The sequence below is a fragment of the Lutjanus erythropterus genome, chromosome 4 (genome assembly GCF_056507025.1).
Source record: "Lutjanus erythropterus isolate fLutEry1 chromosome 4, fLutEry1.hap2, whole genome shotgun sequence".
Classification (NCBI taxonomy): Eukaryota; Metazoa; Chordata; class Actinopteri; order Lutjaniformes; family Lutjanidae; genus Lutjanus; species Lutjanus erythropterus.
In genome coordinates this window covers 30,098,479-30,117,828 of record NC_139320.1, presented here as the reverse complement: position 1 = coordinate 30,117,828, position 19,350 = coordinate 30,098,479, and the positions used below count along the sequence as shown (strand labels likewise).

Below are 19,350 nucleotides of genomic sequence, written 5' to 3'. Positions count from 1 at the left end.
ATGATTACAATAAGGTAACAAACTATGTCCATAATATCTGCAGTGGTGTAATGTAACTATTTCACTTAAGCACAATTTTGAGGTATTTTATAATACTTCACTACATTTAAGAAGGAAATTTCACTTTTCATTCCTCTGCTATCACCCGACAGACATTTTCAGTTATAGTTAATTAAGACATCAGTACAAAATGGCCGTCAGAAGAAATATGGTAGATTTATAATACGTATATTAAAATTCATTCAATTTACTTTAAACATGTTATCAGGGGAGAGCGCGAACGCAGTCCCCCACTATCAGAAATTATGCAGTCGAGATTCCCACATTTGGGGAATTCGCAAAGGTCAGCCTACCCTGGAGTGCAATGGGCAGGCCTCGCCTTGGGTGAACCACCTTCGTGATCATGGTATCGCCCCTGCCAGGTAAGTATGACTTGAGCTACTGAAGGACCAGGTGGTCATTCTGCGCGACAGCGTTTTCTGTGACGGTTACTGCTAAACAAATACACAAACGATCACAAATTAAAGTTATTAAACCCCAAATAATTACAACACTATTTCGAATATGTTTGGTGTAAAAAGGCTATAGAAACGTAATATAAAAACATAGATAAATAAATTAAAGTTGATGTATTGGCCATATTTTCCCATCATGCACTGCATCACCAAATCACAGCACATTAAACTACGCACATTAAAACACAACTATCTGCTTCACGTTTACCAAACTGACCAGTAATCTCGCTACGAAGATTTTATGTCAAGTTTTCAACTTCCGCGTTTAGTTGACTGTAGTGAAAGGCGCACGCACAAAGAACCCAACCACCCGAGAAAGATAAACGTCATTGCATTCTATTTTTCCCCATGTTTTCCTTCGTCGTCTCTTTCTTTAATCTAATTAAAATTAGCATTGTTTATAATTTTCATATTTATCCTGTGAACCCTGGCAGATATCTGTATTGCTGTTTAAAATAATTAAACTGCATCTAAGTTATTTTAGAATAAAGTCTAAGACGAATACAGACGCCACCAAAAACAAATTATTAGCTTATACTCGTCCGTTTACTGCATTTGTGTTGACTTTTTAATATTTTCTTCCTCATCTGTTTTCACGACGATAAACGGTGCTCTACTGTCCTCTACTGGGTTATTCAGGTATCAGTAGGCCTGTGCGACAACCGTGTACTTTCCACTCGACTGCAATTGAAAAACGACTGAGCTAAAAAGTAAACAAATAAATAAAACACCATAGAATTTGAGTGGTCGGTTATAAGTATTGTGGATTTGTCCACTTAGTCGATAAAACTAATTTTTTCATTGAATTTACTCCATGTTTTCTTCTACCTGTATGGTGAAAACTACCTCATTAGCTCGACATTAGCACCTGAGGTGAAAAAGGACGACGGCACCAACGCCAAAAACACGTCACTCTTAAAAAGCATTGATATTGTTGGCCTGACAGGCGTATGACATGACATAAAGACATAAAATTGTAAATTAACATACCCCAAGACGCCCTAATGCCAAAAACACAACTTTAAAGCAAGATAAAAAATCCAAGTTTGCATGTATCCGCCATAGTCTGTGGGGGTGTAGGTAAAGTGGCCGTGTGCAAAAGGGCTTGACCCTGCCCCCAATGAGCCAATCAGGTAGTCCAGACGTGTATGACGCAAGAGTTACCAGACGCGTGGGGCAAATTTGTCTGTTTTTTTTGTTACTTCTGGTTTCTTAGAAATAACAAAGACAGATCAAAAATAGTTGTTTTAATAGTGTCCAAGTTTTGGACTGAAGCAAAGGTCCTATTATAGCAGGATTAAAACCCACAGTAGAATGGTTTATTGGATAATTCAATTTAAATCTTATTTATATAACACCTAATCACATATCTCAATTTGCCTCAGGAGGCTTTACAATTTGTACGTAGTGCATAACATCAAAAATCCTTAAGACCCTGGATTTAGGTGAGGAAAAACTTCCCCCAAATCTCTATATTATTCAGCTATATATAGGATTGTTATATCAGGCTCTTATATATTTCAGGTTGTGATGAATTTCACCAAATATGATCATAATTTTTTCCTTTTGAATTAAGTCCCACTCTACAGTAAAACTGTAAACTACACCCACATACAATAATCACACATCACCTGACACGACCGTAATGTTTACTAAATTTATTTTAAGACTTAAAAGTGTAATAATCATCACTCATCATCTATCACAAAAATAACCAACAGCAGTTTCAAACTTCAAAATGTCAGTTTGGAAATTGAACACAGCAAAGGCTTCCTCATATCACCACAAGTCTGTTCTCCTTTTATTATTAATGTAAAGCCTGGGAAATAAAGTGCCCCATTTGAAATGGAGCCCCAATAACATTGAGCCATCACATGAACAACAGCAAAAAAAAAAAAAGAAAGAAAAGAAAAAGAAAAAAAGAAACATAAAACATACAGTGTAAATAGTTTACCACAGCAAATTCATGACATATTAAAATGCTCCACTTAGTGCAGTACATATATACAGGCAGTGGAAATCTGACGTAAACACTGACAGTCACCTGTGATGTGGTGAGATGTTTTCATCCCTGAGATTTCCAAGCAAGCATGGTCAGTTTAATGTCAGGATGAGACACCCAAACATCTGGAAATGACAAAATGATCAAAGCTAAAGCGACAAACTTGAGCTTCTACCTGTAATTTCTCGTCTTCTTGTAAATTACTAATATTTTGGAGAAACTGTGCACTTTTTTAAATGTTAAGAAATTAAAACCTTGTACTGTTTCTGTTGAAAAATAGATAATGTCATTTAATGAAGGCTTCCTGCATTTGTACAACTGCTGGCTGTAGTTTGACGTATAAATTAATAGATCTACACATAAGAGAGAGAACTATCCAGTCCACTTAAAGGAGACACTTCCAGTTCTTATGGGTAAATGCAAAACAATGTAGGAATTCATGTTAATGTTGCATCATCCAATCAACGACTGCAACTGAGAACCCTCCTCTAAAAGAGCAGAGAGCTTAAAACTGTGATGATATCTTTGACCAACAGGATTATGATTTAGCTGCCTTGTCAAATCACATTCTCAATCGTACAGAACAGGATAATGAAGAATGAATTCCTCATTGAGTGGCATTACCCTTTACAATCTTCACATCATCTTGAAATGTGATTGACAGCGTCATTAAAATTACATCCTCCCACAATGAAAGTGCAAATAATAACAAAACCTCTCCTTTAGACAAAAAAACACAAGTTTGACAGTTTCTTGAACTTAAAGGGATTGTTTGCATTTGTGGATCGAAGTGTGGTTGTAAGAGGAAGTTATCAATAGTCAGTGTATTACCTACAGTGTGGTCGACATGCTGCCAGTTTGGCTAACATACTAACAGATTGAGGCAGTAGTAGAACAACAACTCTCCTGTTCTGCAAACTAAAATTACTGTTTTTGCCCGCTGGCTTTGGAGAGAATTATATCTGACTTACAGAAAGACAGTTTTCAATTGGAAAAGGTTCTCTGATGGCAAAGTAAAGCAGTGAAAATACTGTAAATATAGTGTACACTTAAACTGAGGGCATGTCGACCTCCATTTACTGTAGGGAATAAACTGAGGATGGATAAACTCTTCCTACAGCCATACCTAAAAAAACAGGACTGTAGTTGAAGTTGTCATACGGTGTCAGTTTTAGAAAGCTTTCTAAATGAGGGATGGAACAAATGAAAATCTGTTTATCCCCCCTCTCCTGGAACACCCATACCCTAAAAATATCCTGCTGGTTTAGGCAGCAAGCAACAACACCTACTGCATACACAATGTAAAGCTTTTACTGTAAATAGTTGCAGATAATTAAACACATGGGCTGTGAATCAAAACACATGCATGATAACTATATTAACATGTAAATATGTATCACTGCCTGACACAAGATTTGTTTTTTAAAAAATGTTAAGGAGGCCTGCTATAGGCACAGTCAGTCTGATGATATATCCCACAATTCATAGGACAAAACAGTTCAATTACTGCATTTTACCACTGCAGTATTTTAACCATTAATTCAAACATAAATCTGGACTTAATGGCTCAACACATTCATTGTACCGACATGAGTTTTGCTCTGCTGAAAGCGTCTATTGTCTAGACTGATCTCACCCAATGTTCATTCCTTCCTCTTTTTATTTCACACTGTGCCAGACAAAAAAAAAATCTGCTTCTCAAACCAGTTCAACAGAGGACGTCAACAAAAGAATAAGAACAGAATTTGTGAATCCCACATTTGTGAATGCTTTGAAGATGAGATGAACTACCATAATACCCATGATGGTGCGACACCTTCTATCCCTGCATCAGGGGCAGAAGGCCATGAGTTGTGGTGACGCCTCTGTCCAGGTTTCCATCGCTTCACCTGCAGCCAATCACATTGCTCGCTGCCGTAGAGTCCCGCCTTCACTGTTTGTGTCACTGTTTCCTGGCAGCAAGTGAGTGAGCTCTGAAAATAAACAAATAATTTTACATGTTACATTTACTAAATCATGTCAAGTTTGAGCGCTTCACAATCTGTACACATTATCCTTAGGGAAATATGTAACTGGAGCTAACACCTGGTTATCTTAGCTTAGGATAAAGATCGGAAACTGGTGGAACCAGCTAACCTGGCTCAGTTCAAAATCTGACAAAACCCCGTCCCCATCATGTTCATTACCTAACAACTTGTATCTCATTTGACTAATTTGTACAAAAACAAAGTTTAGAAATTACAGATCACATTGGCTTGACCGCACATGAAACAGTGAAGGGTAATTTTTACAATTTGGTTATTTCCCAAAATCTTTAACTATTGTTTTAACTACAATCAACTAAAAAGACATGCTGCAAGGACATGCTAGAATATTTGACCCTTCCAAAACTTCCAATACAAGACAAAACAAACTAATGTTTTCTGGATGATAATACCCTTATTATACCCTGAACATGACGTGTCTCAAGATGTCCGATTTTGTTTAGAATTTTGATTTACTGGGTGGGCACTGAATCCAAATACACCCGTGGGTCTTGTCAACAAAGTTTGATTTGATGTGCAGCTGCATATGGGGCACAGAGCTATAGAGGATGACCGCAAACTGAAGCCAAATTATTTATCATCCGCTGGGAGGAGAGCAGTCAGAAGTATGTAACGCTGTCATTCAACAAATACACAAAAAACCCCACAAAGATGGTGGTGGAAGAATCAAAGGGCCGATGGGGATCTATGTTTGAGCAGCCGGGGAACCTGCTGTGTCCTGTCAACTTGTTGGAAAAATATCTCTGGTTGCTGCTTTCCAGTCCACCGTCATTCTGTCTCCTTCTAAAGAGGACAAACTACACCAACTATCTGTGGTGAAGTTAACAGTGTATCTTTACTCTTTGCTGAAACAAAAAATATATTCCAGGCAAGTGCAACAGCAAGGGCGAAGTGAGCATAATAATTAATGGCAACATACAGATAGATGGTGATAATCACCCCAGTCTGAAGAACTACATTGTTGGGAGGAAGAATGATCATTTGTTATCAATAAATTATTGCATTTTTTTGTTGCTGTGTGTTTATTTTATGAACCTTTACCAGATTTATATAGTAACCTTTTTGTAAAAGCAACCAAGCTGTGATGTACAGTGATTTTAGAACAGCTAAGGGGTGTTGTTAGGCACAAAGTGGAGCACTTTGGCGAAACATTCCTTTTTATATTCTGGGAAATAGCATGCATGTTCAGGAAACAGGTTTGGTTGGATAGATAATTAACACCCTCACACTTTGTTGGCCTACACACCTCCAACTCTAACTCTCTGTTTCCTGTCATTGCTTATCCTCATCCACATTTTCCTTAAACAACACACACAGTCAGTGGGTGTCTCTATCTACAGTTCACACTAGTTTTTGAAGGTGGCACGGTTTAAAAGGTAAACTAAAGATGGCTATAACCTCTTAAGCAGAATTTAGATCATCACTTTGCACTGAGAAGGACTTGCATGATGTACTGTAAGTGTTTATTTGTGTCCTGTCTCATTCTCTGAGAAACTTGGATTGCTTTTTAGAATAAATACAATATATTATTATCACAACAGAAATATGTTAGACAACAGTAATGAATTTTTCAATTTCTCATGTGATTTTAATCCATCTTAGAACACTATGAATGAAAACTAATAGACTTTGGTTTTGTCATGCCTCTCTGTACTCACCTTTCATCTCTGTTTCATTCTTGCACTCGCTGTCCGCGGCCGAGTTCGTCCGGTTGCAGCTGTTCTTCGTTGCTCCAGCGTTGGTTACCGCGGGGCTGCTGGCAGAGTCATCTGCATTAGTTTTCACTTGGTCCTGTTTCCCTGCAGCCCCAGTAGCTTTATTCCCATCCACAACATCCATCTTCACCAGACAGAGAGTCTGCAGCAGACCCATGGCGTCAAAGTTTTCTTCAGAGCGTCGTCTCCTTAACATCTCCAGCACCTAACATCAGACAACATACAGCAAAATTGGACAAAGGAAAAAAAACATATCCTGTTTTACTAGATAAAATTAAGAATTGTATACTACAATCTTATTTACTCTATTGTTGTTTTTTAAATCACTTTTTTGTTTTTGCTGATTTTCACATTGAGGAATACAGAATGAAAAAAAAATAAGATTTTGATCCAAATTGATTGGCATGAAGGCATAAAAATGATCTATTACCTGATCAGAGATGTGCTGTGTATGAAATCAGTCCCCTAACCCTCTGTGCAGCATAATACACCCTCTGTAGTTTATTCTACAGTGTGAAGTAAACTGAGATTTCGCACACTTGTGCATGAACATCATATTGGTTCATCACTGAGAGCCGTGGAGATGCACAACTGTTAATTTTGCATTAGAATTTTTGACAGCATTGTATCAGTAACAGTTAATATAGTTCACTATATATTAAATATAAGCCCTATTTGCACAAAACTAGTATAAACTCGGGACCTCTAGTAATTGCAGATGTTGTCTGTGATCTTCATCCTGTGTAAATCTGCCATGTCTATATTTCATAAATTGAAAATTCCACTGCAAATTATCCACAATATTTCACCAAACACAGAGGTCAAGGTATTAGTGCCATCCAAATTGCCATCTTCGTCACTTGGGGTCATAGTTTTTTGTTTTCTCCACGCCTTTCTTTCTTTCCCAGTCAGAATTATGGAGGCTTTGGCGGCCTGGTAGCTCAGGCGGTGGAGCGTTCGGCCCATGTGCTGAGGCTGTGAGTCGTCTGCAGCGGTTGTGGATTCGACTCCCGCCTCTCTCCCCCATTCCTGTCATATCGTCAGCTGCATTATAAATTAACAGCTTAAAAGTCCCCCACCAAAAAAAAAAAAGAATTATGGAGGCTGCATTGCCAACTATAAATTAATGTTTTGACCGCATTTTAGGTGCAAATTCAGGAGGCCCATCTCGCTACATGCATACAGACCCATTCACAGAAGATGCTGCGAACATTAAATGTCATCATGCCAAACACTAGTCATTTAGTGATGGTGATGTGAAGTTACATCATTATAGCCCAGTATTAGCCTCTTACTTCTGGCGATTGCATTTATGCTTCAAAAATCATAAAAGTATTAATTTGTGAAGATTATCTTGCTGAACAAAATGTGTCAGTATCATAAACTTTTGTTTGCCACAGAGTTTGTTTTCTGCAGGAGTCCAAAAGCCAGTAGAAAAATCCCATCGGCTGTTTGTGGTGGGAAACTGAGCGATGCTAATTTTCAGGTTGGCCTACAAAAATACTTCATCCCCGCAGCACTCTGCACACAACACACAAACACACCTTGATGTATTTGTAGGACTTCAGTTCACTGATGTTCTCCTCCAGGAAGAGCAGATAGAGAGAGAGATCGTCCCATTGGCCACCAGGTGTGGGCAGGACGCCCACTGTGGGCAGGGATTGGTAGGCTTCGAGGAAGTGGGCGTATCCATGACAGAAGAGGGGACGGAGACTTGCGTAGATCACCACTGGAATCAGCGCAATGAACAGGATCAAGTTGACCATGCTGGAAACAGAGTACAACAAACAGACTGCAGTTTGACAAGTAGATGGACTGACAGAATGACAAGAAATGAACATAAACTAGAGCTTCATAGAGGGAGATTGTGATGATGTTTTGGAGTACACTGAATTATAATAAATTCATGTTACTGTGTTGACCCTTAGATTCAATCTTTCTGGCTGACCCTCCCAGCCACACATTAAATGGACCTCAGTCTGTTTCTATCAGAACAAACGGCGTACTGCACAGACAGAAAAATACCTGAGCAGAGAGAAGACTCCCACGGCGATGAGCTTACACTGCACTTTGTCCGGGACGCCCGGGTCAGAGACGAGCAGGCCGACACGCAGCGTGCAGCCGAAATCGTCTGTGAGGGAGGCGAGGCGGAGGTAGTACCCCAGGTAGACACAGGCACACAGCAGCGTGATGAGAGTCAGGCCGCGACACAGCAGGTAGTAAAACAGCAGCACCCGCGAGCAGCGCTTGGTCATCAGAAACTTCTCCACCAGCGGGTAATTGAAACAGCCCTCAGTGGGGTCGCTGGAGGAGTGAAGAGAATACAGAAGCAGGAACAGAAAGAACAGAGAAGAACGATGAAGTGATTTCAAAGTTAGCAAAGAAACGAACTGATCGTGGAAATGTCTCTGTTCCGCAAGGTAAAATTATTTTTGTCCATGAAGTCTGGTGACTTTGAAGAGAGCAACAGAATAGCTTTTTTGAGTATCTAATTCTTTTTTTTTTTTTTTTTAAATATATATCTCTGTCGGACATTTTCCATAATGCTGTAGGGCTGTGCAGAATAGTTCAAAGCTACATTCATAACTAACTGGTCTAAATCACAAAGTTCATCACGACTCAATATTATATCAGTTATTTGGACAATGATATGATATTTGCTGATATCATAAAGTCTGTCATGATACAATTTTGATTAAATTCAGGGGTCTGTGATTGATCATGTGTCCATTTAACACATACAGTTACATTTATTTCAACTCAAAAAAGCAACTAAATTATAAATTGAGAATTTTATGACTGAACTCTTTCAGATATTTGTGGCACAGACATGCAATGGGAATTTCAAAATAAAGGCGTACCTTAAAGACGAGGATATAGATTGCTATTTTCACTTTGCAATCGATCATATTGGATTGTTGAATACTAAATCGAGATATCAATATATTGTTACACCTCTGTTCATAACGTTGACATTCAAATTCTTAATCCACATTCAAATGCAGCACAGCTTTTTTTGCTTGTCTATCTATTCTTGGGATTTTACATCAGAAACCTTCATAACAGAGGCAGAAAAGAAACCAATGAAAAGAAGAAAACATGCTAAACATTCTGTCATTTATAGTCATGCTATACTGCTAAAGCTTCTCTGTCCTTTACATAGAGAAAAAAACTATAGAGACATAAGCCCTTTATTTATTTAATCACATTCAAAGCTTTGTTTGAAAACCTCAATATAAGCTTCAATAAAAAAAAGATAATTTGAACTCTTAGAATAACAACCGGAGCCTGTCAGTGGCAAAGCAGGCACCTTTAGTGGCCGTACTTTGATGGGCACATTTGACCCCAAGCCATTGCAGCACGTTTCATGGCTGCTGGCTGAGATGATCTACTGGACCAATCCCAAAGAAGTAATAAAGTAGCAAAATCCTCTTCTGTCTACTAAAGATACAGTACTACATGTAGTATATTTTCAAATTAAACTAAATAGATCACCTTCTTCAGAAGTCTCTGCAAATAATAGAACATTTAATTAATTAATTTATATATATAATATGAATAAATTATCTTTGTGGTGTTATTTTAAATGCTAAAATGTAGCAGTGATATTAATCTTTTTTGTTAAATCAAGTTTAGATAAAATTTTGCATTCGACAAAAATAATAAATTAAATTTCTAAGCTGTAACTTCCTACCACTGCGCTGATTACTCAACTTACTTAATGTTTGGGATGACTTTATTAGCATCCTAGCTCCACACTACTGTAGTGTAGGATGAGGTCAATGTCATTGTGGCTTTAGGTTTGATGAAAATTAATTCCAAAGTATCATATATGACATATGTTGAATCTGAGTGGATGTCAGGTGTCTCACCTGTCTGGGGTGAGGAGTCCTGAAGTGGCCATGCGTTTGGCCAGAGTGACGGCACGGTTGTAACACCGGTCCAGCTCCTCCATGATGAAACTGAGGTCCGACTGCAGGAGGGGCGCTGCAGAAAACCTCCAGAACAATGCCGGGGTGTACATCAGCACCGCCACCAGCAACAGGATGTAGGGAAAGAACTGGAGAGAAGAAACAGGAGAGTCATAATATTAGTAATAAGATAAACAGTCAAACAGTCACTGTTCTATCTTTAGCTGACAGACTCACGCACACAATTTTTATTTCTGTAGCGAGGTTGTTTATTTCCCTGTCATATTTTGTATAGATTTTTTTCAATTAAGCTTTTACAAATATGCTTTTGTTGAGGCAAAGCATCAGTATTTGGTGACCTGGGAATGAGTGACTCTCTTTCTCTAGAATTGCTTACTGTACCTTCAATCCTGGGGGCTTACATGAAGCAACGTCATCATGCAGAAACCTACATCAGGTCATGTGAGAAAATGTATTATGAAGGGCTTGGGGCAATAGAAATTCAGATTTGAATACATAAGCAACACTGATAAAGAAAAACAGAGAAGGTATGTTGGACTTTAACACCTGTAATGTTGTTTCAATGCATATAGCAAATAGTATCAAATCTGCTCTCCCCTCATTCATAAAAATGTGAAATCCAGACTGTAACTTGAATACTACAGAAGCCTGGGTGGCAGTGACACCTCTCCTGTGGATTCTGCACAGAAGTAACACAGTTAAAAAAACACTGGGACCTATCATAAAGACGTAATCTCACTAAACAGTGTCGGATGAGGGTGTGCCCGTTCTTGTCAATGACCCAAGTTGAATTTAAAGTGACACAACAAACCACCATAACTTGTCTGATTATGTTTTGGAGACTAATAATAGATCAAGAAATCAGCTGTTTTGTTCTATGTAAGGTTTCTGTAACTGCAGCGTCGCTTGTAAAGGTGAGACAAGGATTTCACAGGACACAAGTTATTTCACAAACAGCTAAATGAAAGGACAAAGTAGGCCTGTGCAATATAGCTGAAAAACCTATCATGACAGGTTTCCCATCGGTCAATACTGATAATTATTGATCATGTAGGTCATGATTGATGATGCTGTGTACTCCAAGGGGTGGAGGCGACTTGGGTACTAAAATAACTTTGCTGTATTATCCCAGGGTGATATAGACAAGTTAAAGTGTGAGAATATCTTCTTTTTTTTATCTATATTGTGACAATAATGTAGAAATGACTGTTGGTGCTTTTGCAAAATATTGACAGAGATTTTTGATAAATAATCATCAGTAATGTGGCTATAATAACTAAGTGGGTAAAGGTAGATAATAGAGCAGCTTGAACAGTCACGTCACTTTACTCTAATGTAGCCTTTAAAACCAGGAAAAGACAACACCTATCATGGTAAAATGATATCCAAACTTTAAGAAGATATCTATCATATCACACTACAGTATAATATCAATATATTGCCCAGCCCTAGACAAAGTTTCACACTATGCAATGTGGCTGGCTAGTAGATCAAAGTGTAAATTATCTTTCATTTTCATTTTCACCACACAACATTTTTATTTGCTTGTAGCTGTTGAAATTCTAGTGCCTGTGCTGCTACTGTCACTACAGTAAAGGTCCATTAATGTGCAGGATTTGGGGGATCTCTTGGCAGCATATGGTAAGAAATTTTATATAATATTCATAAGTATGCTTTTATTAGTGTATAATCACCTGAAAATAAGAGTCATTGTGTTTTTGTTACCTTAGGATAAACTGTTCATATCTACTGTGTTGCTAAATGTGTTTTGGGAATTCTTAAGAAAAGTGCTGTCAGGCTTTTATTATTTCCACACAGCATGGGACACTAGAGGGATCCTAACTTTTATTTATATCTATATTATTACTGCATGGTACACTGACTCTGTAAACCGCTGTCTGTTCCAGCAGTCTGAACTTGTCTTATTGTTCTGGTAGAAGGTGTGTTCCACAGCATTGTCCCATACGGTATGTGTGTGGACAGGTTTTAAACATCAGCTAATGTCTAACAACTGTGTGTGTGTGTGTGTGTGTACGTACCTTGTGCAACCACAGAGGTAGATCGTGTGTATGTACAGATGCCCAGCAATATGAGTCCACATAAGCCGCCTGCCTCCAGGAGAAGTTCGTTGGTGCAAAACAGCTGATCTGAGTCCCTGCAAGAAAGACAAACATGAGAGTAAAAGACAGGAATTAGAGTGAACAGGTGAAATTGATTTTTATTACTTTTAAAGACCAGTGTGTGGGATTTAGGGGCATCTAGAGTTTGCCAACTGCAAACGCCTTGTCTGACCCTCTCCTTTCAAATGTGTCTTGAGCCGTTGTTTAGTTTGTCCATTCTGGACTTCTGCAGAAACATGGTGGAAGAGGAAGAGGACCTACGCCCCCTACAGATATAAACGACTCATTCATTCATGAAAAATGACTATTCTTATTTGGCTGTCATTGATTCGACACTGCTCTCTAACTCATGATGGCAGGATTATGTTTAGTTTATGTAAGGTCAGGTTTTTCATGGTTCATGCAGCTTTTTAAGAGTAAAATAAATTCAAGCACTTTCAAGGTACCTAAACCAAAAATCTCCAGACTCAGCCTTTGTCATCACATCTAACTTGTGATAATAATGCAATTGCAAATTCCTTTAGACCCCGAGCAAACAATATATACTGTCACTTTCTTTATTTTACCAGCTGTCCATATTAACTTTGATTGTATGTTTTGATCAGTATTATTTAATGCTTGCTACTTTCCAGAATAAGGGATCAACAGAGGTACCAGGGCTCAATAATGAGCCTTGCCCACTTGGCTGGGGCAAGTAAAATGCCATGTTGGGCTTGTAAAATCAGAAATTAACTCGCCCAATCAGGCAAGTAGTAGTATTTGGTTATGGACTGTCAAAACAATACATTTAAAGACATCGGTGTGGACCCTGAGACACTGGGATTGCATTTATCACTATTTTCTGACATTATATAAACACTGCAGCACTAGATTAAACATGATAATTAACTTAGGTCTTTGTGGTTGGTTGTTAACCAGTAACAGCTAAGACAATTTGTACAGGGGCCAGTAAAAATCAACTTTGGGCAGGTAGCTTTCTGACCCACTAACCTGACCGGGCAAGTGGAAAAAAAAACATTAACACTGAACCCTGACTTATCTAGTTATGAATGACAAATATGACAACAAGATCACCTCAAATACTGAAACATTTTTGGTTTACATGCATGATTGTGTAGATGAAACAAGATTATGTTGAAAATCAAACATTTTTATGGAGTGCACGTAAATTCAAGCATGTTTCTAACTTAATGGATAAAAGTAAGCATTTTCCAAACGTTCGAAACTTTGTACAAACCCTGGCAATAAGTGCAGCATTTCTAAGCATATTTCTTTGCAACAATCTTCTAGACTAGACCACTGATTTTAAATAAAGAAGTGTGTCTCCACTTCCTCCCATTGTAAAAATGGTGCCAAAATATCCTAGGTATGAGTGCTGCCATCTTGCTCTGGTGACATAATTTAGAGCCAAAGTCTGCACCGTACTGGTCAGGGTTGGAGCCGCAGTATCAAGGTCCTGCACATACATCTGGCCAACTTTTTATAGCATCAAATAACTAATTAAAACCACTCTGATTATACAAAATGAATATATACATATATTGCTATACTGAAGCCAGCCACCAGGGGGCAATCAATATCTTTTGGCTTCACTTTAAGGGAGCATGTCCATTTTTATTTATGTCAATGTTCTGGACCTGAGCGAGGCCAGATCTGGTCTGTGAAGAGACTTTGTGGCCTTCACTCTGTAGCCGTGGCTCCATATTCCCCCACACACTCACCGACTGAAACTTCTTGAGCGAAGGCCAAAGAGATGAGGAGGAGGGGCAGGCCCACTGCCACACACGTCACCATCTTGTCCACGGCCAGCTCCGTCCGGACGCTGCGGTATCGAGCCTGATTCGGATCCTTCAGCAGAAAATCGCTGAACACATACTCTGTAGCCACGTGGGCGATGGCCATCTCACTGCTGTTCTGTCACCTGCTGCAGCACATAAAGAATGAATCCTGCAGACACAAGAATAAAGAAACACGGATATTTAAATGAATTCTCTGTACAGAATACTGACATGTTCCTCCACACTGTCTGACGGTCATTTTGCCTTTTTGCTATGCAAATTGCATTTGTACAATTCAAAGCAGGGTATCAGGTTACTTGCCAAAGAGGCTGACAAAGTGCAGCAGACGATCACAAAGTTTACTAGTTTGGTATCTGGTTACTTCCCCAACTTTCAAACTCTAATTTCTAATGTAACTCTAACGCAGTTCATTCTACATTAATAAAGAAATAATTTGACTGATATGAAATCCTCAACATCGACAGTGACAGAAGTTTATAAATACACCTTTATCTTATATTTATAGTAAATTGGTGTTAGTTCTGCCTGTGCTACTTTTGTTCACCAAAAACATTTCCTTATTTACCCATTTCATCATCATTCTACATGTGTATCACGTGTATGTTGACAAAACATGGTTTCTGAAAACATGACACTTGTGTGACCTTTGACAATCATATTTTTCACATCACTTTTCTCTATATTAGATTTCTAAAAAAAATTATATCCTCCTGACATATATGAACTTTTATATAAACATGAAATATGTATTTTTTTTAAATAACAGGAATACAGTACAATTCAATGCCATAGATAAGAAAATGTACATGGTATATAACCATCTTTATTTATGATGCATATTTCTTAAAATCTGATCGTCAGTTTTTATAACCTAATTAGATTTATAGCTTCTTGGTTACATCCTATTCCTCTAAGACTTGAAGCTGCAGTGGTCAGTAGATCTTAAATCTTGCCTAATATAATAATAATAATAATAACCTCAGCTCAAATCTTAAGTAATTGTAATTAGTATGCATAAACTGATTTAATGATTTTTGTCTGACTGTTGTGGTTGTTTGACTTATTTAATGGTCACCGAGTGTGACTCATCATTTAGCCGCAATTTTAGTCATGCCAACCAGATGCATCTTTGTCCGGTTTGCTTCTAGACATTTTGAAACATGTTTACAACCTAAAGCCAGGGCTGAAAACAACTCGTGACTGTTTGCCCACAACATCAACAGGCTCCTTTGTCTCACTTGAGCTGGAGTTTTGCAGCGTAGAATAGCATGTTTACTTAATATCATTTATTTATTTATTTTTTTCAGCGCTTGATTTAGAGGTTAGATTAACTTTGAGAGCATTATTTAGCAGCCATGAGGTGAGACTGATCAGACAATGAATGTCCTCAGAGAAGAAGCATAAATAGTTTTACCATCATTTTTAAGTGACGTCGACTTCACTTAAAATCTATTCAGTAACTTAACACAGACCTGTTGATTTCGGAGACCGGAAGAAACTACTGCTAATTAACTATTAATAACGTTAGCTCATTATCATGTAGAGTAAACCGGGGCGATAAACTTGAACTTACCCGCCGGTCTGCTCCCGCTTACTGTAAATTGTTTGTTTAATCGAGTGTCATCATGGCGGCGGTTACACAGCTTCGGCTGCAAACAGGTAACTTTTAAGTGTTTTCTAAGACTGATTAATGATGTGGCAGAGCAGACATTCAACAGATGAAAGAAGAAAACACTTTCGAGTCTTCCTCGCTTCTTCCTGTAAAGCATAAAACTCCTTCCGCCCCTCTTTAAAAACAGATGCATTCAAGTGCAAATTCCACAGCTCTGATTTTCCAGCTCCCGCGCTGCGTTCAAATACAGCTTGTATTTTCGGTAGTCGGGCGAAGTCAAGTACACAATATTGATACCTTCTGTGTTTTGAGTTGCGTTCTCGAGTACTTCAGTAGAATTCTGAGGTACTTGTACTTTACTTTACTAGTTGAGTCGCATATTATAATGAACAAATAATTTATGATGGAAATTACATTTTATTAAACTTTATTGAAACTCACAAGCTGCTCAGCAGATACCTAAATAAATTAGCTCACAATTTTGTAGGGGTAACAGTAAAGCATTTTGAGCTGCATTTATGTATAAAAGAAGGTGGATAAATAAAATTACTATTATTGTAGTAGTATGTTTTGATTTCAAAACTTTTGTTCTTTTAAATACGTAAAAATTGGAATGCATGATGTTTTATTTATAACTATTTATCTATCACCAAGCATGATGCTGAAATGCGGAAGATCACAAAATCAAGAAATCCCTATTTTGGAAAAATCAGTTTATTGTCAGTATTTAAAAAAAGACATAAAGAAAAAAAAATAGCTCTCCTAAGACTAAGTGCATCTTGATGACAAGCACATTGTATACTACATTTCCAGTGTTTAAAATACAACCTACCAAGAGAACAGCAAGTTATCCAGAGTTTCACTGTTTTATTTTATTTTGTCATTATACAATACAAGCTTGCAAATAGCCTGCTCTATTGTACACACAGAAAATGTTTATACAGATGTTCAAATATTTAAAAAGTAAAATAGGCAATAAAATAGAATACTAAACAAACTAAACCAGCAATAACAGATACCAAAAGGAAAACTAAAATTTAATTGCAAGTATCCAGAACTAAGTGTAACCCTCAATATTGTCATGAAAAATTACAGAAGTCAAATTAATAAGAAAAAGAATTGTGATTTGCAACCAAAATTAAAATTTCAGTGTGACTTTTGACTGTAATTTTGTTTTATTATTTTTTGTGTGTTTTGGAGTTTTTCTAAGAATTTTTTTTAGAGTGTGTTACTGAATGGCCCATATCACAGCAGTTCTTTGCTGTGGTCTCGAATATTTGGCCAAGCTCAGAAAGAAAAACTAAGCAGTGCAAACCAAATGACAAACAATATGGTCATGCTTAATCTGATTTATGTGCATTCAGCTCTTTGTCATTTTTGGGGTTGCTGTTATTGTTGGATGGTTTGTGGTCCCACATTTCTTTGTGTTTTTGTCTTTGGACAACATTGTCTCCAGATATGTGCTATCCCATCCTCTGCACCCTGTGGGACAGTTTTAAGGAAGACAAGGGTTTCAAATAATCATAACTGCCTCACCAGAGCTGAAGTAAAAAGCCACTGGTGTGTGGCAACTGGGATCAGCATTCAAAAGCAGTGGTTCCCAACATGCAGACTGGGACCCCTCCACGGAGTCAGATGATAACTTTTAGTGATTGCAAGATGATTTATGGGATGAGAAAGAAGAAAATCACAGTCCCGTTACACAAAATCTTTCAGCTTTTCTTAAATCTTTGCTTTTTTTCCTCTCTTTTCTATGTGTTTAAAATGATCTACAAAAAGATCTGAGACAGAAACACTCTTTATTGCTGACAGCAACGTGACACACTTCATTTTAAGGGATAATCAGGTTAAAAGGTTGCAAACCAGAGTTTGAAGAGAATACAGTCCTACAAAGAGCTGTACATCCTTGTGGTGTCCAGCTTTACTCCTTTACCTAACCCCACATACAGGTCTCAAAACCTGTAAAATTTTCCAGAAAATTATCACAAAAGGTGTTAACAGATCTGAACCTTTGTGGTGACTTTGAAAATTATTTGCATATAAATAGTACATATAGTACAAGAGCGTGCAGAGAAGGGCATCAGAAATATTGCTTGATTGACAGGTATATCAGCCTATGACAGGTGCATACTGCTTGTCTGACCCACTTCAGCTCCAAAAGCTGTGCCATGTTTTCCAAAATGTTCCAAAATGTTGTGGTTTTGCTCCTCTTCAATTATGGTGGTGAGTCACAAACTAAAACAATAATAATAGAAAATAATAATTTAAAAAAACAAAAAATACAAAACCTAAAATATGTCCAGATGTCTGTTTTCTGACAGTCTGGTTGGCACTTAGTCTCCCTGTGGCAAAAATGTTCAACTCTCAACCCTGGCTTGAATTGTCATTGGAAGAAGTCTTTCTACCAAATAGCCCTTCTTGTTAAGATACAGATAGATAGATAGATAGATAGATAGATAGATAGATAGATAGATAGATAGATTGATAGATAGATTTATTATTTCAAACACGTAAAAAAGAAAGTAAACAATAAAAACATCAAATTTATGTTAAGAATAACAAAATGAAAAAACAGAAAGAACAGAAAACCTGTACAAGTTCACTGAAGAAATTCTATAAAAAAAAAAACAAAAAAGCAAACAACAGTTTACATGCTCGAAAAGGAGTAGGAAGAAGCACACACACTTATTTATTCCTAGCCCTTCTCAGCTGTTTCATTATTCTCACAAAAATATATGTTTTGGGGGGAGGGGAATTCGTGGTTTTTGTTAAATTAGCAAGATTTCTGCTAAAAAGTGCTTTCTGCCAGAAAGCCCCAAAGGCAAACTTCTCGCGTGTGCGTTTGAATTGGTTTATCTTAGCGTAAACAGCTAGTCTGTAAAATTTACTCGACAAAATTAGAATTCCGTCCTCTGATTAACATGTTTCCCACAGTCCCTAAAGGCAGCATCATCCTGGGAAGCGTGACTATCTACGCAGCATGCAGCGGCACTGAGGTATAAAGGAGGCTGATACTTATTTAAAACCAAGCTGTATACAGTATACAGTAGGCTATAAATACACATCACGAGCAATATAATGGCAGTTTGGATCTTTCGTTCACGCCTACGTTGGTTTTAAAGATTTTTTTTGTGGAAGACTGATGAAGAGTAACTATACGATGCTTGGATGATTCTGGAGACATTTTGAGAAATAAAAACCAAAACCATTTTGAAATGTTTTTGATGTTGGTCTATCGCAGTGAATTCTGGGCATTTCTCGCTCTGCCCTCCCTGGTCCTCCCAACTTCTCGCAGCTGCGTTAATTTGCTGTAAAACACGCGCAATGAAACCGGAAAGGGTGGGTTTGTATGTCTAAAATAAAGGTATAAAATGTGTATTTTAGGGAAACAGAAAGGTAAAATATAAAACATTACACAGTTGAATCTAATTAAGGGGGGTTTGACATAGTTCACAGAACTACGATAGGTCATCTACATCCTTTAACTTTGGGAATTTTATGCGAAACTCACAACGCACGGACCGAGGCGATTTTATTTTGAAAGCCACGCCCGGAAGTTTCTGGCTCTCTTACCGTCTAACTTGACACCGGTAGCTGCTTCACTCCCTCC

At 37.8% G+C, this 19,350-nt stretch overlaps 1 protein-coding gene and 1 non-coding gene across 2 annotated transcripts; both read right to left on the bottom strand.

Annotated features, from left to right (window-relative positions):
* Positions 1-265: 265 nt before the first annotated feature.
* LOC146328551 (U1 spliceosomal RNA) lies at positions 266-430 on the bottom strand. Its single transcript, XR_014770062.1, has one exon. It is a non-coding gene; the product is annotated as a U1 spliceosomal RNA (small nuclear RNA).
* A 3,648-nt stretch (positions 431-4,078) lies between these two features.
* Positions 4,079-15,906, bottom strand: LOC146328550 (pannexin-1-like). The gene is made up of 8 exons (XM_084717593.1): positions 15,702-15,906; positions 14,051-14,276; positions 12,249-12,364; positions 10,150-10,337; positions 8,303-8,581; positions 7,822-8,044; positions 6,221-6,482; positions 4,079-4,490 (listed from the first exon to the last, which is right to left on the bottom strand). The coding sequence occupies exons 2-8, from the start codon at positions 14,229-14,231 to the stop codon at positions 4,417-4,419; spliced, it is 1,323 nt and encodes a 440-aa protein (XP_084573719.1). The 5' UTR covers positions 14,232-14,276; positions 15,702-15,906; the 3' UTR covers positions 4,079-4,416.
* Between the last annotated feature and the right edge of the window lie 3,444 nt (positions 15,907-19,350).

Bases quoted from the DNA above. Each gene is read 5' to 3' on its own strand.
- LOC146328550 (XM_084717593.1), bottom strand. From the start codon at position 14,231: ATGGCCATCGCCCACGTGGCTACAGAGTATGTGTTCAGCGATTTTCTG. The intron at 8,582-10,149 runs GTGAGACACCTG...TCACTCCTCCAG, and splicing joins GGACTCCTCACCCCAGACAG to CGACCCCACTGAGGGCTGTT. The intron at 4,491-6,220 runs GTGAGTACAGAG...GTTTATTTTCAG, and splicing joins GAATGAAACAGAGATGAAAG to AGCTCACTCACTTGCTGCCA.